General features: G+C 40.5%; 1 protein-coding gene across 1 annotated transcript in view; it reads left to right on the top strand.

The window, feature by feature from the left end:
• hcn2b (hyperpolarization activated cyclic nucleotide-gated potassium channel 2b) overlaps positions 1 to 10040 on the top strand; it is a 36135-nt gene that overhangs the window by 10592 nt on the left and 15503 nt on the right. The window contains exon 4 of the mRNA XM_034147504.1: positions 4324 to 4542. Within this exon, the coding sequence (XP_034003395.1) occupies positions 4324 to 4542 (219 nt within the window). The remainder of the gene's footprint in view (positions 1 to 4323; positions 4543 to 10040) is intronic.

Raw genomic sequence — 10040 nt, 5'->3', positions numbered from 1 at the left:
TGTTGTTTATATAATATAAGCCTGATAATCACTCTCCTGCAGTGAAGTGTTCAGGTACCACATCATAATGGCCTTTCATTTAAGTTGATCTCTGCTACGTGAATGACGGGTAGGTCGGTCCTATATGCCTCACTCTGATTGGCTGCTGGATCAGTGGAATTCAAATAAAGCCTCTCTGTTTCTCCTGTTTCAGTCTGAGCTCTGTTACTGTCTTCCATATTAGGGCAGCTGAGAGACATTTTCCTGAAGAGGAAGAGTTGCTAGAATTTCATTAGTATGCCAATTAGCTATTATCTATGGATGTACACTGTACTGTACGCACACAATGATCCACAAATAGGCACTTCATGAAAACATCCTGCTGTCAGAGTTAATAAGGATACCCCCCATTCTCTCAATAAATGAAGTGATCTAAATGTCGGGCAGGCCTGTCAGCACTCACAAGCATACGTGTCATGTGAGATCTGTGTGTGAAGGAGGGTGTGTGTGAGTTGAGTTGAGTTTCAGAATGAATTTGGTACATGTAACAGATCAGTGTGAAAGAACATCCATATCATTTTTCAGACAAGATTTGGAACATAATAAGGTAGTAGATGTGAGTGGCATGTGGAAATGGATTGGATCCTTGATTTATAATGTTCAGGAGACTTGAAACTGGTAAAGTATTCATGTGTATTTGTTTAGATATAATCAATTTTCAAATAAAAGTAAAATTAAGTGAAGTTTGGTCAATGTTGACTTTATTGAAGAGGTATAACTATCTGAGTGTCTGTGAAAGTTGTTGTCATAATTGAGCCAAGCAGTGATATTCAGTGTTATAGACACAAGTTCAGAGCTCCCTAGAGGTTTTCTTTGAATTGTTACCGTCTCCCCCTTTTCTAATTATCATTAACAACCACCATGTCTCTTTCACTGTCATGAGATGAGCACAGATGCTTTAGGCTTGCGTCCTTTGGCCTCCGCTTGCATCATCAACCTGACAGATTCTCTGGATGCTCCTGATTGAAAAGCAACAGCAGTCAGGAAACTCCAGCTGTGTCTGAATTCAGAGGACACGGCCTATGAAGGGTCCCTCAGAGGCCAGGCTGAACATGCTTCTCTTCTGCAAATGATTCACTCTTTGTAATAGTGACCATTGTGCACCTGTGCTTTGTTTCCCTCTGCACACCTGCTCTACAAGGCAAAATATGGTTTCTTCAAAAACGGCAGAACAGCTTTCAGTTTTTTATATATTGAAAGGCCTGATATAGTTGAGTGAACAAAGGGTTGTGTTGGCACTGGGTAGAAGTTAACAATATTTGAAGAAGTAAAAAAGATTGTAAGATGAAGAGCTATACAAACAGATTTAGAAATAGTAAATTAGACATCATAATAAATAGACTTAGAAAAAGAAAGATTTTATCAGAGTACTTGTCAGCATTTCTCATCAAAACTGTCAATTACTTTCAGCAGACACCAAACCATCCTACAACATTTTTTACTCCCTTGGTTTTAAATATTGAATACGAACCCACTGGTTCTAAATAATGAATCTTAACAAGGCTAACAAGGTATTTTACGGCAATTTACATATTCAAATTTAAATGTCAATGTTGTCAAATGTCAGTCCAGACCAAACTCCCCCTGTGAGTTTTTCTCTCAGAGGCGGACTGCACCCTGTCAAAGAGGTGCTCTGCAACACACACACACACACACACACACACACACACACACACACACACACACACACACACACACACACACACACACACACACACACACACACACACACACACTCCCTCATCCATAAATGTATTATGTACTATTAGCTGCTCAGTAAAGACCGGTGGCAGATAAAATGAACACCAGAGCTAATTTCATTTGTTTCCTCTTTCTTCCCCCCTTCACACAGGGTGGTCTCCCTGTAGAGTTTCTTTATTGTGTTACTATGAAGGCTGTAATTTCCACTAGTAAGAGACGGCTGTGCCCATTGTCAGTTTTCATCAGCAATTATCTCAAACCTAAACACACACTGACCAGTTACAGCTGGTCGTGTTTTGTCTCCATCGCTAAGCTGGTTGCCAAGGTAGCTGCCAGGCAACAAGAGCAAAGTTACTGCGCCTTGTCAAGAAGTACAAAACCTCATTAAACCACAACTTTTTGCATGCACAAACAGAGGATAAACAAACATGATATGAGCTTTAGAGGGGCTGTTGGATCGAAGTTGTCAGCTGTGGATAGCTGGAGCCAGGCTAGCTGTTTCTCCATTACCAGTCTTTATGCTGAGCTAAGCTAACACCACAGATATCGATCTTTTCATTTGACTCTCGGCAAGAATGCAATAAGCACATTTCCCTTAATGTTAAACCATTAAAGAATACATCAACTAAACTTAACTAAAGTACATGTAAACATTCACATAGTTTGTATGCATCATCCAGTATCAATTATGCCTCTTTCAGGTCAAGGTGACACCGTGTATTTGTATGGAAATCAGTGCAGAAACACTGATCTGCACACTAGGCCTTGAGATCAACAACAACATTTCTAGGAACACAGGAGAGTGGAGCAGATTTATCCCCGGTCACACAGCCACACAGGCATGAGTAATGCACCCTCTTGTCATTGATGAGTTGTATTGATACACCCTTTATCTGTACCTAGCTAATGCTGGGGTGTTCTAGATGGTACAGTGTGTGCTGCTGCATCTCATCTTTTAAAATGGATAATGAAAGTTCCACTTGCATCATGTCACAGCATAAGTATGGCACATAGGCCGTTTCTCAATGTCGAGTATACCTGCTGCAGAGCCACTATTTCAAGTATACTACGTCATCGAGTGGCGCCGAATGCTGGGCATTTAACATGCATTTAAACAGTCCTTCGGCGCCACTCGATGACGTAGTATACTTGAAATAGTGGCTCTGCAGCAGGTTTACTCGACATTGACATTGCAGGTCTCCCTTGAAAAAGATATCTATGATCTCAATGGGACCAATCTGGTTAAATAAAGGTTTGAAATGAAATGAAATGAAATTGAGAAACGTCCATAGACAAGCTAAGAGCTATTCCTTGATTTTGAACTCAGAAGGATCTCTATTTAAATTGTTTCTAGTATTCTTGTTATCTTGTTTTACTTTGTACAGAAGATTTTACATTTAGGATGAACCCCAGTGACGCTTAAGACAATATTTTCGGATTCTCTCTCCACTGAATTACTCTATCTTAATGTGTGTGTGTGCCTGTAAGAGAGTAGGACCGAGACACAGATGCAGCCATGTGTTAGAAGGTGTTTGTTTCTTTGCCCGGGGTCTTCACATGCTGTTTCTCCACCAGTAAAGTTCCAAGCATGCTGACCACCCGGGGGCAGTGGGGATGAGAAACAGACTGAAGCTGGGGTGTTATATTAGAGTTTTGCTTATTATACTGGGCTTACGGCTTAAGGATGACAGGGAGACAAGGATTGCAGTAACAAGGTAAGTTTAGAAATAACAACAAAGCTAGATATGTATTGATGGTGCTTACAATCTTAAAGGCTTGTCGCAGCGTTTTCTGTCTTTTATCAAAGATTATAAGGCCCAGTTTTATCTCCTTATAAATCTAAACCTCTGATCCAGCTGCCAGCTCAAACAGATAGGAAGCTTAGAGTCACACTCACAGAGTTTCTGGTTGCCCTCCTGCCTGAGGCTAAGTGCCTTTAAAATCTCATCATCTTTCCTTCCTGCTCCTGGAATCACCTTGCCAAACACACATTTTCATTTGACGGCGCCTCTTCCCCGTATGTCCCGTTTGACCTCCTCCAAAACAACCTGAATTTGAATCTCAAATGAAATGCAAATGCCCCTGGAAAAACCCAAATCAGATACAAATACAAGAAGTCAATCAGTGACTGAAGACACCCCAGCTGTTTGAGGAGAGGGTTTGAGGCGCAGTGGTGCCTATGGAGGGCTTTTTAATGAATCTAACACTGGAGAATTAGAGCTGACTGAGTGTGTGAGCGCCAATCAAAGGCAGACTGGAGCAGGCAGATGTACAGGCTCCTCATTAACTCTCACTTTTCCCCTTCTCCTTCTGCTCTGGCCAAGACGAGGCGAGGCTGCTCAGTAATAATGATAACGCTCTCCTCCAAACCTGAAACATCCCCAGACACAGAGCCAAACACTTCACCACGAACGTCTTAGTCTTTAGACCTTTTCTTCTTTAATTAAGTCATCACTTATGCTAACCTGTTTTAAAGGTCAAACTCATTGTATCATGACCGTAACAATATAAAAGTGTGAAACTATTCTCGGAGAACAGTTTCACAATCTTGCCTCTTTGCAATCTTTCCCTCTCTCCACACAGAATGACACTTGGACCGAGCTCTACTCCTTCGCCCTCTTTAAGGCCATGAGCCACATGCTGTGTATTGGATATGGAAGACAAGCCCCGGAGAGCATGTCTGACATCTGGCTGACCATGCTCAGTATGATCGTGGGAGCCACCTGCTACGCCATGTTCATCGGCCACGCAACCGCACTCATCCAGTCTCTGGACTCCTCCAGACGGCAATACCAGGAAAAGGTAACAATCACATTTTTTTTTTTTACTGGATGTTTACTGCTTGATTTTATTGGATGACTTACAGCTAATGTATATAGTGTGGGGCAGATAAGGTGTCAGTTCAAACAAGAACAAAAGAAAATCACCCACCCTTTACAGACATGCAGATAGCTGGGTAGGTTTACTCAACTATGTCCAGGTTTTGAGATTTCCATATTGAGATTTAAGTGGTTAAATGAACTTTGTGTTCAAAGCATTCCATTTTCATTTAAAGGAATAGATCAACAATTTTTGAATTTCGTTTTTCTGGTCAGTTATGAGAAGATCAATACCACTAATGTATTATGTATTATGTGTTTTAGATTATGTATAGTGAATACATGCATTAAAAAGTTCTTCCAGGCCAGCTGTTTCCCTCTGCTTCAGGTCTTGATGCAGAACATAATCTGTTCTGTACCGATCTTAGTATGTATTTGAAAGACATACATAAGAGTGAGATTTTCATTATCATATTCAACATCTGAAGAGGGAACATTCCAGTTGACTTCCTAAACTATTTTTTAGAAATCCAGCAGCGACACCACTTTTCAGAAATCATGTACTGATAACTCCACACACTGGGCTGTGAACAGTTGTAGAAAACCTTCCACCGGAGAAATAATCCTTATGAAACCTGGACTGTGTGTCTGTGGATTATCGGGGGTTACTGGGAAACTTTATTTGGAAAGAGATGTTCCTTTTGATAGTTTGGAGCACCACAGCTGTATTGAGGTGGTGTCAGAAGTCTCAGAAAAATATATCTCAAAAATGAAATCTTAAAGTCGTTATCAAAGTTTTTTTTGCCATATGAACCAACTTTTTGAAGTAAGTACATTTGCTAGGGTTATGGAGAAAAAGAAAACTGGAAAAATGAGGGATGTATTTTCCATGGTCTATTCATAAATCAATGTTGAAATGAATCATGGGTAAACTACAGAATGACCCAGTAGTGATGTTACGTTCGCAAACGATCCGATTCTTTTGAACGGCTCTTTGGTACGAACGAAGGGAACCTAGTCGTACTTGGTGAGAGCCGTTCTTTTTATCGTTGGTTCACTGCCTGCCATAAATCCACTCGCCTTTACGGGAACTTGCTTTCCTGAATGCAGATGTTCCATAGATGATGGCATAACGCGTGCTGCTTGAGTAGTAGTTTGGCTGCCTGAGAGATGTAGCAAGTTGTACATTTTGCTGTGAGTAAAAGTAGATTTCTGGCAATACAGTCAATTATTATCCTGGTGATTATTTCGCAGATAAACCTATTAACCCCGCCCCGCTTAAAAAAAAAAAGGCTCTTTTGAACGGCCCTCGGAAAGGAACGGAGCCATAAGATCTGGCTCCCTTCAAAGAGCCGTAATTCCCATCACTATTACCCAGGTGGTCCTCCAATCCAGATCATGGCAAGAAGCCAGAAAGAGGCTCCATAAGGAGATTTAAAATACAGTGTGTGTCCTCTACAAGGATGTGATTACGTTTATCACATTTGATATAAACAGAGAGGGTTTGCTCATTTGATCCCAACACACTTTGATAGGAACAGCATCTGTTCTATCAGTTCGATATTCAGCAGCAGCTTGTTTTCTTCAGCCTGTCTGACATGTATCTCCACAAGATGGTGGATCAAAGCTTTGGGGGTCTTCAGGCCAGCGAGGGGGGGGGGGCACGCTCCTGCTGCATAAGGCCATGGTGTCAGTGGTCCTCTGCTTCTTGTTAGCTTCCTCAGATCCTGCATGATGTTGAGGTGTCTTCTGCTATCACTCCTAAACACTCACAAACCTCCGAGTGATTGGTGGAGCTTTGTTGTTCAGTTGAAGTCTCTGGCCAATGTCTAGAACGAAGGGTGATCGGGTTTACGTTTCTCTTATTGAGTCATATGCTGTTTCACCCTCAATGTGTAGCTTTATTATATTACTCAAGCGCGATCACGTTGAAGAGGTAATCATCTTTCTTTACTTTCTAGGTCATGATTACATTGAGCATCCTTGATGATGTGGAGTTTATAGTGGAACAGCAGTCCTGTGGGAGGGGCTGTGGTGGTGTTTAAGAAGTAACGAAGCTACTGTATGTGTCAGATTAATGAGCGTTGCTACTGCAGCGGGGAATGGATACATGATCAATGGATCTGGGGTGAACCATAAATCATTACAGAGCAACTCTATACGGTTGAAACACAGCATGTCATCGCTGTGTGACCTCAGTTTCACCTCAGTGATGTTTTTCTAAGACAAAGGTTTGGTCTACTCAAAAAACATTGTGTTTATGGCGCTTACAGTTGCAATAAATTGCATTACAAAACTCAACAGAAAACATGTATTTTTCATAAACAACTCTCCCTTAATCTGGATAATCTGTATACTTTCCTGTGCTAATAACTCGTTTGTATTTCGACCTCTAAAAGCTGTGTGGATTTTGGATTATCCAAACAGACCAGGAACAATTTAAGGTGCACTTTAAATATATTTTATAATGCTTTTAGAAACGAGGTCCCTGACATGCTGTATGGTTTTTAAACCTGACACACTCAGACAATGATAGTGCTTTTTAAGTCAGTGGCCTCAGCGTGCCCTGCCCAAAAAAAACTCTCACATCTTTCAAATCCACTTCTGAAGATCCACTCTCAAAGACTTTCGTTATGTAATTGCCTTCTGATCTTGACAAGTTTAACCGTGTTTTGTTTACCTGTGCAATTTATAAAAGTCTAATTTAATGTTCCTCTTTTGATCCTGTTTTCCATTTTGATATCTCCATTGTGATTCCTTCTTTATTCTTTTGTCTTTTATATCATTCTTGCCTTCACGCTTTCCTTTTCTGAATGTTTTAATATTTGTTTAACAGTTACTGTACAGCACATGCATGTGGGATTTGCAGGAGAGTTATATCAAGGTTTTACATCAAGACAAGAAGTGATTAGTGTCTGGCAAACATATTGATTCGAAAGGACTTCTGGGCGGATGTTCATAAAATATGTTTGCTTTACAACTCATGACGATAAGTCCTAAAAGAATACTTCTTGTTTTCTTCTTTTTTTTTTGTCCAGGCTAGACAAAAACATTAGTCCTACGAATGTCATGCAGTCTTCACCAAATGTGGTCCGCAACTTGGTTGGATGAACTTTAAAACGTTTTTAAATGATACTGTAATTGGTTTCTAAATGGACTTGACATTAATGCCGTAACTCTGATTGACCTCGACTAAAAATAAAAATAGAGTTAAAGGGTAAATAAGCCTCTGCGCCTCAGTGCAGTCTCTGTTTTAAGTCAGTTATGTGTATCTGTGCTCTGTCAGCGGTGTGACGTCTGCAGCCATCAGTCTCATTCTGCTCTTCTTCCATGATGCACAGCAGAGAAGTAATGATCAGAGTGGCTTCACCCTGCTAGGCTACACTAGGAAAACTCATCCAACATAACATGCCTCTGCCGTCCCCCATGACTGTTTGTTCATCATTACGCAATGATGTGAAACATGCTGCTCTGCAATAAGCAGCGCCATCAGATGAGTTATGGGCTGAAACTAGCCTCTCCAACAAGATAGATTCTTTGTTTAAGATCATGTAAATCATAGCGACTTGTATTCACATAACACAGAGTAAACAGTTGGCGTCATGCTCGGCGTTGAGACAGAGTGTCATAATATCTCCAGCGCGCTAAGCGTCCTGTCCTGTATTAGAGGTGTGGATTATTTACTGAGTTAGACAAAGCATGCTGGTGTGTTTCTGCCTTATCAGAATGGATTATGGTGTTTGGTCACTGGCGTGTATAGCAGCTCTAGAAATAGAAACATAAATAGAGACACACAGAGCTGGAGATAAGAGGGGGATGTTAATGAGAACGACTGCAGTGTTTAATTTATAGGACTGAAAGAGACTCGCCGCTTCAACCATTTAGTGTTTCAGTTGTTAATCCATTACTTATTGCAAATTATTTTACCGGCTTATCCATTCCCTTAAGGTAATTATATACATCTGTTTGTCCATTATCCATTAAACAAATAGTTATTTACTTTTGTGAGATGAAGCTAATTATTGTATCTGTTTATCCATTACTTTTAGGAAATCCTTTCACATTTTCTCTTTTTCCTTTTAGCTCTTTGTTCAATTAGATTATCTATTGCTTATGGCTATCTTTTTCAGATGCATTTGATACTTTTTGCTCACTATTTAAGATATACATTTCATTCGTGTAATCATGACTTTTCACTATTTTATTTTTAATTCCTTATTTTAAGCGAATTATTTTCTAATTATCACTGGCTTTAATTGACTTCCTTTTAGCTAATTAATTTGTTTATTCATTACTTTTAACTAATAATCTCCCCTTGATCCTTTTCTTTTAGCCAATTACTTCTTAATTCATTGGTCCATTACTTATGGCTAATTGTTTAATTTGTAATCATCACTTTTTGCTCAATATAACACTAACTATGTAATGCTGTATCCACTGCATTTAGATTATTTAATTATTTGATTATTACTTTAGCTATATGTTTGTTTTCTCTTTTAAAAACAAATCAGATCATCATTTCTGTTTCTTTTTACAATGACCAAGCCTCTCTAAACTCTATACATGGTTACAAATACCATGGTTTGGCAGCTGGAGTTAAGGAGAGGTCACATTGACTGACATGAAGTTGTAGACAAGTTTCTCCACACACAGTATTACTACAGTGAGCTGGTGACAGCAGCTCAGTTTGCTCTTGTCCCGCCCCTCCTTCACGTTGAGGTGACTGCTGCTGCCTTCATCCCGTGTTTCTCCACACCAATCCTCCTACCCCCCCCCCCCCTCCAGCCCTCCCCTGCTCCCATTCACCCTTGACTATTGGGCAATACACCATCTGCCACCGGCACTGGACACGGACAGAGGGCATTAGCTATTATGTAACTGATCTCCCGCTCCTCCTCCCCATCACTTCCTCCCCTTCAGGAGCCATAGAGCAGCATGTCCGAGTTATAGTGAGAGGAGTGAGATGTGACCCCCGGGGCCTCGGGTGATGAACACTGGGCAGTGACACATACAGTAAAACAGTGACCTGAGGAACTGCTCACTTTATAACCTGGATGACCACTAATGCCTGGCTTGGGCTACCTGGATCTGGGACACTTATCAAATATCTAATTACATTCATGGTTCACTACCTTGCTTTTTCTTGAGTTTTCAGCCACATCTCATTGTCAGATATGGTTGGAAGCTCCAGAAATAGTTAGTGCACCTTGAGTTAAGATTTTTTTTCTGGGTGGCCACTCTCTCCATAGTCAATGAGGTAGTTTCAGAGTGAGAATATCCAATGGTGTGATATCGAGGGAGTTATAGGCTTTCCTCTCCCTCTTACTCTTACCAGAAATATCCCTCACATTTAAAATAATTACATTTTCATCACTCATTCAAAAATCTTTGATCAGGCCAACACACACACACACACACACACACACACACACACACACAACACACACACACACACACACACACACACACACACACACACAC

This window comes from Trematomus bernacchii, unplaced genomic scaffold, assembly GCF_902827165.1.
Source record: "Trematomus bernacchii unplaced genomic scaffold, fTreBer1.1, whole genome shotgun sequence".
NCBI lineage: Eukaryota > Metazoa > Chordata > Actinopteri > Perciformes > Nototheniidae > Trematomus > Trematomus bernacchii.
The sequence above is the reverse complement of the archived record's forward strand: the minus strand, read 5'-3'. Positions and strand labels throughout refer to the sequence as shown.